The sequence below is a fragment of the Pan troglodytes genome, chromosome 11 (assembly GCF_028858775.2).
Source record: "Pan troglodytes isolate AG18354 chromosome 11, NHGRI_mPanTro3-v2.0_pri, whole genome shotgun sequence".
Lineage (NCBI taxonomy): Eukaryota > Metazoa > Chordata > Mammalia > Primates > Hominidae > Pan > Pan troglodytes.
Genome location: NC_072409.2, coordinates 1,540,358 through 1,555,883, shown reverse-complemented (window position 1 = coordinate 1,555,883; position 15,526 = coordinate 1,540,358). Strand labels below are relative to the sequence as shown.

Sequence of the window (15,526 nt, the reverse complement as noted above, 5' to 3'; positions counted from 1 at the left end):
CGCCGTGCCACCCTTTGAGAGGACTGAGGAGTGTCTGGGGGACAGGTGGGATAATAGTTCCCAGCTCTGCACTGGACCCTGAGTCGTCTGGGGTCTCTGCCACCTCCAGGCTCATGGGATGCAACATTGACAATTATGAGGGCCTCCGGCTGAGGGCCAAGGACTATAGCCAGCCCCTGGCCTGGGGCGCCACGCGGTCCTGCAGGCACGCAGGGTGGAAAGTCCCTGGCTGCACCTTTGAGAGCTCTGGAAAGTCCCTGAGAGGAGCCGGGTTTGGTCATGTGGGAGGGGCGGGCACTGCTCTGGAATAGCTTGGCTGTGGCCTTTGATTTTGTTGATAAAACCTCTCACTGGCTGTAAATGTCACACATGGGGACGGAAATCAACCCATCTATACAGTTGGGAGCCAGCTCTGCCCCTCGGAGCCGCCTCTCTCTGCTCTCCGGGTGCTCGGAGTGTGCTGCTAGTTGGGGCCTTATTGTAAACACAGTACTGAGGCTAAGGCTGCCTTTCCTCCTTGATGGTCGGAACTTTACTGGAAAAGGGGAAAATCCTGCTTAGCTTTTGAATGTTTGTCCTTTGCGATGATGCCTTTCTAGGAACTGAATGATTTTATTTATTTATTTTTATTTTTTTGAGACAGGGTCTTGCTGTGTTGTCCAGGCTAGAGTGCAGTGGCATGACCTCGGCTCACTGCAGCCTCCACCTCCCAGGTTCAAGTGATTCTTCTGCCTCAGCCTACAGGCGCCTGCCACCACACCCGGCTAATTTTTTATATTTCTAGTAGAGATGGGGTTTTACCGCGTTGGCCAGGCTGGTCTTGAACTCCTTACCTCAAGTGATCCATCCACCTTGGCCTCCCAAAGTGCTGAGATTCCTGGCATAAGCCACTGCACCTGGCCAAATCGAATAATTTTAAAACTTTAGGTAAATGTTGATGGAGTGCTTGCTGAGTGCCAATAGCAGAACTGAATTCCCCAGCGCGCCCCTGAGCTACTCGTTCTGGCAGCTGGATGTGGGGGTGCGGGGAGACTTTCCAGAGAGGACATAGGCTGGCTGCACGAGCAGCGGAAAGGCCAGGAAAAGCCAAGTATGCTCGGCCTCATGGACATTCTAGTGACATTTAGAGGGATGACGACTGTATTTGCGTCAAATGTTTAGTTTGAATTCTGGCTGAATAAATATTGATTTTTTTTTTTTTTTTAACTGTGTCTGCTGTGGGTGGGGAGAAGACTGAGACAGATGGTGCTGGTGTAGATGTATCTGCTGCAGGACAACCCTGGTCCCACTGGAGATTTCAAGTACCGAGTGCCAAGAGAAAGGTTTTTTTTGTTTGTTTGTTTTTTGTTTTTTGCGATGGAGTCTCACTCTGTCGCCCAGACTGGAGTGCAGTGGTGCGATCTCGGCTCACTGCAAGCTCCGCCTCCCGGGTTCACACCATTCTTCCTGCCTCAGCCTCCTGAGTAGCTGGGACTACAGGCGCCCCCGCCACTCCCGGCTAATTTTTTTGTATTTTTAGTAGAGATGGGGTTTCACCGTGTTAGCCAGGATGGTCTCGATCTCCTGACCTTGTGATCCGCCTGCCTCGGCCTCCCAAAGTGCTGGGATTACAGGCGTGAGCCACCACACCCAGCCAAGAAAGATTTTATTTTTGACATTTCGAGCATGCAGCGCATCTGAGCAGTGAGGTTGAGAGTAGAGGCGTGCCGCTGCCCCACAGGCCTACATGCTGCCCCCCAGCACCTGCCAGCCTTCGTGCTGCCAGCCTTCGCCAGCCTACTTTCAGCCCTTCAACCCCCCACACATATTTTTTTCTTTTCTGGCTTATTTTAAAGCAAATGAAGATGTCATATCATTTCACCTATGAGCATTTTATTATTATTATTTTTAGAAATAGTCTTGCTCTGTTGCCTAGGCTAGCGTGTAGTGGTGGGATCATAGCTCACTGCAGCCTCAAACTCCTGGGCTCAAGTGATCCTCCCACCTTGGTCTCCTAAAGTGCTGGGATTACAGGTGGGAACCCACTGTGCCCGGCCATTTTACTATGTTTTAAAGAACAGTCTTTTTTATTTTTATTTTTTTATTTATTTGAGATGGAGTCTCACTCTGTCGCCCAGGCTGGAGTGCAGTGGCACGATCCCGGCTCACTGCAAGCTCCACCTCCCACGTTCACGCCATTCTTCTGCCTCAGCCTCCCGAGCAGCTAGGACTACAGGCACTCACCACCACTCTCGGCTAATTTTTTTTGTATTTTTAGTAGAAACGGGGTTTCACTGTGTTAGCCAGGATGGTCTCAATCTCCTGACCTTGTGATCCACCCGCCTCGGCCTCCCAAAGTGCTGGGATTACAAGGCGTTAGCCACCGCACCTGGCCTAAAGAACAGTCTTTTAATTAAATCTAAGAACATTGACTATTTGTGCTTTCGTTTTTAGGTTTCATAAGCCAGAATAGTTGCTTCATAAAAGCCATAATAGTTGCTGAGGCTCCTCTTTGATTCAGCTTGATGGTGGCTTGTTACACACTAGTGTGGCCGAGGGCTGGGTCCCGTCCCGTCAGCGGGTAGCAGAGTGCAAGGCGCTGTCGGGTTCAGGGAGTTGGTTCCTTTAGCAGGCTTAGCTTGGGCCAGTGCCGCTGGAGGTCTTGGAGGGCTGGGCCCATGTGCCCTGGGGCGCCTCTAAGGAGTAGTTGCTGTGCCTGTGTGAAGGTTTGGGAGGAACCCTCCCCGGGGAGGTTGAATGGAAGCCAGCCCAAGTGCCTGTGCTGTCCAGAGCAGGGTCTCCCCTCTCGGGGGAAGTAGCATTAACCTTTCCTGAGTCACTTGGGGCTCCTGAGCTGTAGCCAGCTCTCCATGGAGCTGCTGACCCCCACTCCCCACCCCATGAAGGGCCCTGCAGCCAGGTCCTCTGCTGCCCTGGCCTCTCAGGAACCTTCCTCTCAGCACGTTGTCCTCCTCTCTCCGGGTTGTGCCCATCGGTACAGAATATGCTCTAGTCTCTCCTGTCTCAAAACTTAGTGTTGTGCTCAGTGAGCTAAGCTAGGCACAAGAAGATAAAGACTGCGTGAATTCACTGACAGAGTCCCCGGAGTGGTCAAATTGAGAGCCAGTAGATGGTGCTGGGGGCTGGAGGAGGGGAATGGGGAGTTAGGGTTTAACAGGGACAGGGTTTCAGGTTTCTACAATGGAAAGCGTTATGGAGGTAGATGGTGGTGATGGTTACATAACATCAGTGAAATGTACTTAATACCACAGAACTGTGCACTTGAAAATGGTTAAGATGATACATTTTATGTTTATCATGATTGAAGAAACAGCAGATTTTCAACTCCCTGTTCCTTTGACTTCCATTCCCTTTCTCTGTTCCCAGTCATAGCAGACTTCTCCCAAAAGACGTGTTTAACTCTGGCCAGGCACCGGGGCTCATGCCTGTAATCCCAGTACTTTGGGAGGCTTAGGTGGGCAGATTGCTTGAGCTCAGGAGTTCAAGACCAGCCTGGGTAAGATGGCTCTACCGCCGGGTGCGGTGGCTCACACCTGTAATCCCAGCACTTTGGGAGGCCAAGGCAGGTGAATCACGAGGTCAGGAGATTGAGACCATCCTGGCTAACACGGTGAAACCCTGTCTGTACTAAAAATACAAAAAAATTAGCCGGGTGTGGTGGCGGGCGCCCGTAGTCCCAGCTACTCAGGAGGCTGAGGCAGAAGAATGGCGTGAACCCAGGAGGTGGAGGTTGCAGGTTGCAGTGAGCCGAGATCGTGCCACTGCATGACAGAGCAAGATTCCATCTCAAAACAAAAACAAAAAACCAAGATGGCTCTGCCAAAAATACAAAGAAATTTAGCTGGGTGTGGTGGTGCGTGCCTGTATGCCTATAGTCCCAGCTATGTGGGCGCTGATGTCGAGGCTGCAGTGACCTGTATTCTCACCCCTGCACTCCAGCCTAGGTAACTGTATCAGTCCATTTTCATACTACTATAAAGAAATACCCGAGACTTGGGTAGTTTATAAAGAAAAAGAGGTTGAATGGACTCATAGTTCCATGTGCCTGGGGAGGCCTCACAATCATGGAGGAAGGCAAAGGAGGAGAAAGGCACGTCTCACATGGCAGCAGGCAAGAGAGCATGTGCAGGGGAACTGCCCTTTATCAAACCGTCAGATCCCATGAGACTTACTATCACGAGAGCAGCACGGGAAAAACCCACCCCATGATTCAATGACCTCCCACCAGGCCCCTCCCACAACACATGGGGATTATGGGAGTTGCAATTCAAGATGAGATTTGGGTGGGGACACAGCCAAACCATATCAGTGACAAAGTGAGACCCTGTCTCAAAAAACAAAACAAAACAAAAAGCCCTGTTTAGTTTTATTTCTGCACCTCACCAGCCCCTTATGGAGGCAGGTGGGACCTCCTGTGGCTTGGGCCAGAGGCCTGAGAGTCCTTCTTGACTTCTCTGTGTTCCCGTAAGCGGCACGTTCAGTCTGCCGGCAGGTCCACGTGGCTCCCCAGACACATCCTGAATCCGGCCCTTTCTCCCGTTACACTAGCACCTTTGTAGTGCCTGCCACCCCGTTCTTCCTCCTGTGACTGCTGCGGCTTCCCAACCTTAGAGTCTGTGAGAAGTGCAGCTGCCAGGCAGTCCTGGAAGGGTTCAGCCACATCCCGTCACCTTGCTGTCCTGACCCCTCACATTCGGGCAGAGCCCTCAAGACGGTCGGGGAAGCCCTGCCTGGGGCAGCAGTGGGCTGGAGAGGTGGCTGGGTTCTGCATCCTACATTCTTGATTCTTCCTGGCCTGGGTGTGGCGAGGAGCTGGCACCGCCTCCTTTCCCTCTGTGTCCTTTTCCCTTGCCACCCTGGCCATCTGTGGACGTCCACAGTCCTCTGCCTCACCTGACGCTTAGCCTGCAGCACCGGCTCCCGCTTCCCTAGTCTGCAGTCTGCATCTTGTGGCACCTTCCCCAGCCCTGCCTCCACTGCCTGCCTTCCCTGGTGTTCTGGCACTGGTGGTCACTGTACCAGGTTGTCAGCTCCAGGAGGGCAGGGCCTCTGCCCAGCTCCTGGGTGGCTCAGTGTGTGGGAACGTGTAGGTGCCTGAGTGACCTTCCTGTGTGTCACTGGCCCTCGCCTGTCTTCCTCGCAGCTTCGGCCCTTTCAGATGCGTGTGCTGTGCAGCTAGACCCAGCTCCTGGCACCTTGGCCTGGTGGGCTTGTGCCTCAGGCCTTTGCTGGCTTCCTGGTGCTGGAGGCAGAGGCCAGCTGCCCGCATGCTATCTCCCGTGCGTGTTCCCTACCTCTTCACACCTCCCACCTGCAATGAGGATGGGGCTGGGACTGGCAAGACTCAGCCTGGACCGCGTTGGGCTTGGTCATCAGATCGAGCGTGGCCTGCTTTCTCGGTTAGGAGCTGGTGTGTGTGGCAGGGACCCGCTGGCGCAGAGCAGGGACTGTGCACTTGGCTGTTTCAAGGGGCAGATCGGGGAGCCTGGTGGTGGCAAGGCATCCACACAGAGACCCCCGTGGCAGAGCATCCCCTCAGCTCAGTGTGCGGTGAAGAGAGTGGAGACGAGGACACACTGATCTGATCTCCTCCTGCCCTCCCACCTGTGGGAGCCCTGAGAGCTATCTGCAGAGGGCGGCCCCCAGGACCAGCATGTGGACACCAAGCCAGCGCTACATCGCCTTGTGTCCCCGGGTGAAGCTGTGGCTGCCCGAATGTCCCACGCGAGTTCTACTGACGCTTCCTCCTTTTGTTGCTAGAGCTGCCACGAGGGCCGCTGCCCGCTCATGCTGACCGAATGTCCCGCGTGCAAAGGCCTGGTCCGCCTTGGTGAAAAGGAGCGCCACCTGGAGCACGAGTGCCCGGAGAGAAGCCTGAGCTGCCGGCATTGCCGGGCGCCCTGCTGCGGAGCAGACGTGAAGGTGCGTGGGGTGGAGCAGCAGCCTGTGTGGCTGCAGCCATGCGGGGCTGAGCTGGGGAGCTGCGTGCTGGCCACTGGGGCTGCGTTGGCCCCTTTGCACTCGTTCCGCCCCCTCGGCCCTTTCCCTGGAGACACGTGGGTGGATGTTTCTTGGCAGAACTGGGAATGGGTGTGAAGTTAATGCTGAGGCCTTTCAAAAGCATTTTTGTAAGCTGGGCATGGTGGCTCATGCCTGTAATCCCAGCGCTTTGGGAGGCTGAGGCGGGTGGATCACGAGGTCCGGAGTTGAAGACCAGCTTGGCCAACATGGTGAAACCCCGTCTCTACTAAAAATGCAAAAAGTTAGCCAGGAGTGGCCAGGTGCGGCGGTTCACGCCTGTAATCCCAGCACTTTGGGAGGCCGAGGCGGGCAGATCATGAGGTCAGGAGCTCGAGACCATCCTGGCTAACATGGCGAAACCCTGTCTCTACTAAAAATACAAAAACAAAATTAGCTGGGCATGGTGGCGGGCGCCTGCAGTCCCAGCTACTCAGGAGGCTAAGGCGGGAGAATGGCGTGAACCCAGGAGGCAGAGCTTGCAGTGAGCCGAGATTGCGCCACTGCACTCCAGCCTGGGCGACAGAGCGAGATTCCGTCTCGGAAAAAAAAAAAAAAAAGCCAGGCACGGTGGTGAGTGCCTGTAATTCCAGCTACTCGGGAGGCTGAGGCAGGAGAATTGCTTGAACCCAGGAGGCAGAGGTTGCAGCGAGCCAAGACTGCACCACTGCACACTAGCCTGGGCAACAGAGCAAGACTCTGTCTCAAAAAAGAAAAAAAATTAAAAAAAGTTTGTTTTTAGGACAAAAAAGCATTTTTGTCTTAGAAAAGTCTAAATGCATCAGGTAGAGAGTGCGGTGGTGGGTGTGTGTCCGTCCTCGCCAGGCCTGGGCTTTGCCCTCAAGACAGTTGCTCAAGTCTGACTTCGCCTTCCCCAAAGCGTTGGTGAGAATGCATTTCTGCGGTGCACAGAGCTAGTCGCTAGCGCCATGTCTGAGATGCAGCTGTGACTGCTCACATGGCCTGCAGCCTGTGTCTGCGTCCCTGTTGTCTGTCTTTGCCTTGGTGTATCTGAATCACGATCCATACAGGGTTCCTGCCTTTGGTGGAAATGTCTCTGGGTCTCTCTCTGCCTCTGGGGCCCATGGCATCTTTTTTCCTGGGCTCTTGTCCTTCAGGAGCCCCACTTCCCTGAGACCCGTCTGCACTTCCCTGTAAACTGTCAGATGGACGGGCCTGACCATAGCACATCTGGGGTGCCAAGCCCTCCGCAGCAGCATGTCAGGGTCTGTCTTGGAGACGTCCCGCACGCCGCCAGCCCTGCCCATCCGCCAGGCCCTGCCACCGGCCTCGCCTCCTAGCGGGAGCAGCGTTTCCCCATCTTCACCGGGGCCGTTGTTTCACGTGGCTTCCAAATCTCCTCTGGTGGCTTGGGTCTCCCTCGCATTGCCCTGAGCTGGCAGAACAAACAAAGCGTTAAGGTCTCCGAGGCTCCTGGGTGGTGCTGGCAGGATCCTGCCCGGGAGGAGCACTGTCCTGCAAGGCTAGAGGGTGACCACGTGCTCCTGCGGCCCCTCGGCGCTGCCCAGCCTGAGCACTGTGTGCCGCCCTCCACCCGCGCCTGGCATTGGCGTCCACCCTCACACTCCTGATCCCTTCTTTTGAAGGCGCACCACGAGGTCTGCCCCAAGTTTCCCTTAACTTGTGACGGCTGCGGCAAGAAGAAGATCCCCCGGGAGAAGGTGAGTGTCCTTCACCTCCTTGGAGGACCGCGGGGCGGGGCCCATGTGTTGGACATGAGGGTCCCGTGGGTGGGGGTGGGGCAGGTTATGACCCTTGTGCCCAAAGGAACAGCAGTGCAAAGCCCCTGTAACGTTGGGTCATGGATGCGTTCAGGGTGGTGGCCGCTCTCCTGAGTGGGCCGGGGGCCAGGTGGCTGAGTCCCGAGCCCTCTTCCTCATCCTCCAGTGTACACAGCTGCTTACTTTTCGGCAGGTCACTTCCTAGTTATCCTGAAAATGAAACATTAAAGTTCTCATCGCCCTCCATGTGCTGCTGACGAGAAATGTTGTTACTGACTTTGAAGCTGAATGTTTGCAGCAAGCGGTTGGGGTGGAGATTGGGCGCCCTAGTCTGGTCTGCTGCCACAGCCGTGAAACGTGGGTGGCTCGCCTGGCAGAACTTTGTCCCTGGTGTCCTTACTTCTTTCAGGAAAATGGCTTCTCTCCCAGTTGAGAGTTAACTGCTGCAGATGACACCTTTAGGAGAGGAAGCTGGGAAATAATACGCATGTAAACATTTTCCCAAACTGCCTCCCTTGTTGGAGGTGAGAGTAGCTCATCCAGAGAGGCTGAAGCTCTGGAAGGGGCACCTGCTCTGTGTGTCAGAGGTCCGATGTGGAGGCCTCACAGGTGGCAGTCCCCATCTGGGCAGCTACAGGAGGGGTCAGGCTGGCCAGGCCCGCCCGCGGGCTCAGCCTGACAGGTGTGTGCCTGTCTTTCTGGTTTGCTTCTGTTTAAATATAGGTCACAGCCCAAGTCCTGAAATGGGTAGGGCTGGGGGACGGGACAGGGCTGTCTCCTCACCTCTTTCCACTTGTCTGTTAAATGTCCCGCACTGTGAGCTTGGCCGAGTGCTGTCTGAAAGCATCCTTTCCCTTCACCTGGAGACTGGAGCGCCTTAGAGGCTATGGCTGCTGCCATGCCCCCTTCAGAGGCCAGGACGCCTGCCTGGGGCCCGTGTCTGTGAGGCTGTGTCCCCTGCTGGTGGGGCCTGGAGGTGCCCCCGAGAGGTGCCCTCTGCGTGTGCCCCAGTCTGCGTCAGCCCTTGTCTGTCCTGAGGGGGTTGTACAGAGGAGTTAGGAGGTGATTCTTTCCTTGAGACTGTTTCCAGAGTGAAAGACGAAGACAGGCGCCCACGCAGCGCGGTGGTGTCTGGTGGGTTTTGTCCCCACCCATCACTGTGAACACGGGGCTTTCTCTGTGCATGGTGCATTTTCATCCTTCCCGTCTTTTTTTTTTTTTTTTTTTTTTTTGAGACAGAGTTTCGCTCTTGTTGCCCAGGAGTGCAATGGTGTGATCTCGGCTCACTGCAACCTCTGCCTCCTGGGTTCAGGTGATTCTCCTGCCTCAGCTTCCCGAGTAGCTGGGATTGCAGGTATGCACCACCACACCCAGCTAATTTTGTATTTTCAGTAGAGATGGGGTTTCTCCATGTTGGTCAGTCTGGTTCTTGAACTCCCAACTTTAGGTGATCCACCTGCCTCAGCCTCCCAAAGTGCTGGGATTACAGGCGTGAGCCACTGCCCCAGCCCATTGCATCTTTATTTTGATGTTCACAGGGCCTCATCTTCAGACTGAGGGGCCTTTCAGGTCTCTGAGAATGAATCTCTTGGGCCCCGCCTGCTTCCTCAGGGCAGTCCTGTCTAGGCATGGAACTCTGGCCCTTCAATGCAGGCCGACATATAGGGGCTGCATGTATGTGCAGGGTGTCCTGGGGCTGTCTGTGCCCCCTGGCCCATTCCAGAGGAGAATGCTGAGAGTGCTCTCAGGTGTTTCTAATGTGTGTGGCGTGCTTGGAATTGGGATTTTCTCTTATCTCTTTTTTTTTTTTTTTTTTTTTTGAGATGGAGTCTCGCTCTGTCACCCAGGCTGGAGGGCAGTGGCGAGATCTCGGTTCACTGCAAGCTCCGCCTCCTGGGTTCACGCCATTCTCCTGCCTCAGCCTCCCGAGTAGCTGGGACTACAGGCGCCTGCCACCATGCCCGGCTAATTTTGTTTTTGTATTTTTAGTACAGATGGGGTTTCACCGTGTTGACCAGGATGGTGTCGATCTCCTGACCTCGTGATCTGCCCACCTCGGCTCCCAAAGTGCTGGGATTACAGGCATGAGCCACTGCGTCTGGCCCTTTTTTTTTTTTTTTTTTTTTTTTGAGACAGAGTCTCACTCTGTCGTCAGGCTGGAAGTGCAGTGGCGCAATCTCGGCTCATTGCAACTTCTGCCTCCTGGGTTCAAGCAGTTCTCTGCCTCAGCCTCCTGAGTATCTGGGATTACTGGCACCTGCCACTCCACCTAGCTAATTTTTGTATTTTTAGTAGAGACAGGGTTTCACCATCTTGGCCAGGCTGGTCTTGAACTCCTGACCTGGTGGTCCACCCATCTTGGCCTCCCAAAGTACTGGGATTACAGGCGTGAGCCACTGTGCCTGGCCTCTCTTATCTTTTTTTAGTGTTGCAAATCTTCGTTCCTAACACTGGTAACGTATTTGTTTTATGTTATATATAGAGTAGGTTTAAAATTAAAAATACCTGCTGAGCATGGTGGCTCACTCCTGTAATACCAGCATTTTAGGAGGCTGAGGCGGGAGGATCACTTGAGGCCAGTTCGAGACCAGCCTGGCCAACGTGGTGAAACTCCGTCTCTACTGAAAATACAAAAATTAGCTGGGCATGGTGGTGCACACCTGTAGTCCCAGCTCCTTGAGAGGCTGAGGTGCGAAAATTGCTTGAACCCAGGAGGTGGAGGTTGCAGTGAGCTGAGATCCCACCACTGCACTCCAGCCTGGGTGACAGAGTGAGAGCCTGTCTAAAAAAACAAAAAGTCAAGGCCGGTTGTGGTGGCTCACACCTGCAATCCCAGCACTTTGGGAAGCCAAGGCAGGTGGATCACCTGAGGTCAGGAGATCAAAACCAGCCTGTCCAACATGGCAAAACCCCTTCTTTACTAAAAATACAAAAATTAGCCAGGTGTGGTGGCACAGGCACTCCTGTAATCCCAGCTACTTGGGAAGCTGAGACAGGAGAATCGCTTGAACCCGGGAGGCACAGGTTGCAGTTGCAGTGAGCCAAGATCGTGCCAGTGCGCTCCAGCCTGGGCCACAGAGTGAAACTCCATCTCAAAAAAAAAAACAACAAAAACCAGCAACATGGCTTCTGATGATGAGGCCACTGATGATGAGGCCACCTGTTTCTTCGAAGCTCTTTTTGTTCTTGGAAGTACATCTTATGAAGATGTAGGGTCCACATACCATGTTCTTATTATAAAGGAATTTTTTTTTTTCTTTTTTTTGAGATGGAGTCTCTCTGCCGCCCAGGCTGGAGTGCAGTGGCGCAATCTCGGTTCACTGCAACCTCTGCCTCCTGGATTCAAGTGATTCTCCTGCCTCAGCGTCCCGAGTAGCTGGGATTACAGGCGCCCACCACCATGCCCGGCTAATTTTTTGTATTTTTAGTAGAGACGGGGTTTCACTATGTTGGCCAGGCTGGTCTCAAACTCCTGACCTCGTGATCCACCTGCCTCGGCCTCCCAAAGTGCTGGGATTACAAGTGTGAGCCACTGTGCCCGGCTACATACCATGTTCTGAGGTGAACTGGAATACATTTTTTCTTTGAGTTTATGTCAGCTGTGGTATATAGTTCATTTGCTTCAGGTTCTTTTAAAATGTGAGGGTTTTTTTAAAGATTTGCTTTTGTTCTTTGACGATGTAAACTATTGGCCTGCTGTCTTATCAGTCAGAGCTGTGCAGGGGCACAGCCCCATCTTATCCTCCCAGCCCCTCCTCTCCATCTTTGCTGGTTTTGCTGGAGCCTTTCTCAGTGACCATGCTCCCAGGGCTTGGTCAGGTTCCTCACCACTGCCTGGGACATGTGCAGGGCTGAGCCGAGCATGGGGCGGCGTATGTTGGGACCTGGTCCTTTGGAGGCTGACCTGTGGGGCTCGCTGGATAGGAGAAGTGGGCCTGGGCCTCATGGCCAAACAGCCCAGAAGCCTCGGCAGTGACGGACACCTCGTGTTTGATAAGGTGTTTGCCCCTTCATGGTGATGCTGGCAGGAACCACAGACGGGCAGTGTTTAGTGTTTCCTGGGGGCCTGGGGGTTGCCCTCCTGCCCTCACAGGAACCCTAGGGCACCCTTTATCAGATGAGGAAATTGAGGCTTACAGAGGCCAGGTGCCCAGCTGGCTTCCAGTTCCATGGACGGCCCTGCCGTGGGCAGCCTGGGGGACTTGTCTCCTCGTTTCCAGCAGTGCCTTCTCCCACACCTACCCTCCCTGGGCGATCGCACCCCCATTCCCAGCATGCTGCGCACATGCCAGGTTCCTGGCCTCTTCTCCTTCAGCTTCCTGTGGTGGAAATTTCTGAGCCTGGACAGATGAGAGACAGCACATTAGAACTTGGGGCCCTGCTGTGGCTCAAGATGGGGGGTGCCCAGTGACAGTTCTGTTTCATTCCTGCCTCCACTTCTTCCCGCAGCCCAGTGTTTCATCTGAAAATACTTCAGTGACAGCAGAGGGATCCTTGCTTTATTTTAAGAGAAAATACATTGTGGGTTCACACTGATGTTTGCATTTCAGATTCTTACCCAACTTCCATGTTGCTGTCTCCTTTCTACAGAAAGTCGTGGTTCCTGTTGACATTGCTGTACATAAGAACGGTGTCAGTAGCACTGAGTCTGATCCATGGCAAATTATGTGATGACGAAGTTCTCTTTCTAGTTCTCTTTGCTTTTAGAGTCTGTATTGAGTTGCTGTGTCATAAGTCATTCGAAGCAGCGTCTCTGGGCAGGCGGCTGTCTCAGTATTCCATGGAGGCCCATTTGTTTCATTTTGCTTTTGAGTTTTAAAGATTGCCCTTTAAAAAAAAAAAGGCCGGGTGCGGTGGCTCATGCCTGTTATCCCAGCACTTTGAAAGGCGGAGGCGAGCGGATCACCTGAGCTCAGGAGTTTGAGACCTGCCTGACCAAAATGCAGAAACCCCATCTCTACTAAAAATACAAAATTAGCCGGGTGTGGTAGCGCATGCCTGTAATCCCAGCTACTCGGGAGGCTGAGGCAGGAGAATCACTTGAACCTGGGAGGCAGAGGTTGCGGTGAGCTGAAATCATGCCATTGTACTCCCGCCTGGGCAACAAGAGAGAAACTCTGTCTCAAAAAAAAGTTTTGTAATTTTGTAAAATGGTTACATGGCACCAAAGCGAAAACTACAAAAAAGGTGCATTCTGAGATGTCAGAGGGAAATGTGTCAGGCTCCCCGTCCGCAGCGCCGTGCGGTCGTTCAGAAATTTGCATTCCCATAAGCATTGTGGGAGCACCGTCTCCCGAGACTTGCCAGCACAGTGTGGTGTGAAGGTTGGACGTGCCACTGTGATGTGTGAGAAACACATCAGTCCTCTGTATCGGGGGTCCACGCCGTGGATCCAGCCAACCGTAGGTTGGAAATGTTCAGGTAAAAATGCACTGAACACGCGCGGACATTTTTTATTGACACAGCGTTCACGTTGTATTGGTCATGAGTCACCGAGAGCTGATTTCAGGTATGAGGGAGGGTGTGCTTAGGCTCTGTGCAAACACTCTGCCATCAGGGACTCGAGCATCCTTGGGTTTCAGGGACCCTGAGACCAACCTCCTATGGGTGGCAAGGGACAGCAGAGCCTCCAGGCGGTTCTGACGGGCGTTTCCCAAGCTGTGGTGTGACCGAGCCCATCTGTGCTTCTCTTGCTGTTCATGACTCCTGCCCACTGAATAGTGTTTTTGGTTTTTGTTTGTTTTGGGGGAAATTGTTCAAGGTTCTCATGTGACTGTTTCTGGAAACTGATTCACAGTTACGGCCGTTTCCCTCCTTCCGGGTATGAAATCCTGTGCTGCGTCTGGCGTGTGTGGGTTTGGTTTTCTCACACTCAGAGCCGCAACACACCTGCCATGTCACCTGGGAAATGGAGGAGGGACTTGGGGTTCATGTTTTTCCTCGGGCTGTTCCTGCATCCTTAGACCCATGTCAGATGCCACAGTGTTAGTCTCTGTTTCTTCCCTGGTTCGATGTTCCTGTTGTATGTGAGTGTCTGTGTGCACTTGGCCCCTTTCTGGATTTTACGTTTTGCTTCATGTTGTGTCTGTGTCATCCTGCACCACCGCGCACCGGGTGAGCAGTGGGCGTTTGATTCTGGGTTTTGAACCCAGGCCCTGAGGCCTCAGCACCGCATGTCCTGTGGACTGTGATAGAGGGACAGGTGTGCCATGTGACACACAAGCTGGGGTCTCCACAGGTGTCCCGAAATGCTTGCCCATCTCAGTTACTGGCACAGTGTGCATGTTTGCACGTGTGTGTGCACAGGTGTGTGAGCATGTTGCTTTGGAAATGGGCTGTTGGGTTTCATTCAGTGTGAGAGTGAAGAGGCCAACGGGGCAGGTCATGTAACCTCTGTGTCAGTCACTGTGGTCCATGTGGAAGTGCTGAAATGCATCAGAACAGAGAAAGATGGCTCTGTGACGTCACTCCCTTGTAGTTTCAGGACCACGTCAAGACTTGTGGCAAGTGTCGAGTCCCTTGCAGATTCCACGCCATCGGCTGCCTCGAGACGGTGAGTCGGGGGGTCTGAGGTTGGGGGCCACCCCTCATCCTGGGTGTGGTCTTCACTGCCTCCAGCCCAGTGCTTCCTGGTTTCCTTCCAGCTGCTCCTCAGCCACCTCTGCAGCGCTGCCTCCTCCTGCCCCGGCTGTCCGAGTGTCCCCAGCTTGGTCTCTGCGCTGGCAGCCCTGTCCACTCCCTCCTGGTGGCATTGTAGTGCCTGGCTTTGACTGCCACCTGTCTCTGAGGATGCCCAGTGTGTGTGCCCACCTGTCGCCTTGAGCCTCCCTGGGTGTTGAGTGCACGTCTCAGATGTACCCGGCCAGCTCGCCACGACCACTCCTTGGCCGCCGTCTCCCTGCCCCCATCTCACACAGAAAAGGGCAGCACTCTAACCCAGCGGCTGTCGCTGAGCCCTCCGCCACCAGCAGGCACTCGGGCCCCTCCTCTCGCCTCATGCTTCAAGTTCGGGCTGACAGAGGTCTCGTCTGCCCTCAAATGGTCCCCCCAGCCGTCACTGCCCTGTCCACGTCATCCTCATCTCTCACTGGGACCCAGGGCTCAGGCGCTTATGGGACCCCCGTTCTTTTCCGTTCTGGCCTGTTCACAAATGGAAATCGATCACAGCTCTTCCTCATGGCTTCTCATTCAGAGTGGCCTGCTCCTGTGATCTTTCCCTCCCCTCAGCTATCTCCTCTGCCCTGCTTGCTGGCCTGAGCTTCCTTGGGCATGCCCACTTGTGCCCACCCCAGGCACTTGGGCACTGGCACAATGGCCAGGCGCCTGGGTCTCTCCAGGTGGACCCCCCTGCTCCACCCCTGCAGACTCTGCCCCTCTGTCACCAGCACCTCGTGTCTTTGTCTCTTGTCCGTCTTGCCCTGTACAACAGGAGCCCCTTGAGGTCAGGACCCTCGAGGAGTACTGGGCCCAGAGGTGGCCCCCAGCTGAGGTGTGTGCCTGATGGATGGAGAGGGGCAGGCCGTGGGTGCAGACCCTCCCCTGGCCAGCTCGCTGGGCGGGCACCTTCCTTGCTTGAAGACAGGGATGTCTTGACGGCATTTGTGGTAGAGTCAGTTGCTGACTTGATTCTATGTGGCCTTAGGTATTGTGTTTTTTTCCTAATAACGGTGAAAAGGAGCGTGGCTGCTTCCATTTTCTTTGTCTGCGTTGGATAGTCTTCTGCTGTCCGTGTTCTTGTCTGTTTCCTGCCCTGACGTGGCATCTGC

At 54.2% G+C, this 15,526-nt stretch overlaps 1 protein-coding gene across 24 annotated transcripts in view; it reads left to right on the top strand.

The window, feature by feature from the left end:
- TRAF2 (TNF receptor associated factor 2) overlaps positions 1-15,526 on the top strand; it is a 45,485-nt gene that overhangs the window by 21,223 nt on the left and 8,736 nt on the right. For all 24 annotated transcript variants that reach the window (XM_063788095.1, XM_063788100.1, XM_063788091.1 and 21 more), the window contains 3 exons: positions 5,761-5,922; positions 7,626-7,700; positions 14,239-14,313. In XM_063788095.1, the coding sequence (XP_063644165.1) occupies positions 5,761-5,922; positions 7,626-7,700; positions 14,239-14,313 (312 nt within the window). The remainder of the gene's footprint in view (positions 1-5,760; positions 5,923-7,625; positions 7,701-14,238; positions 14,314-15,526) is intronic.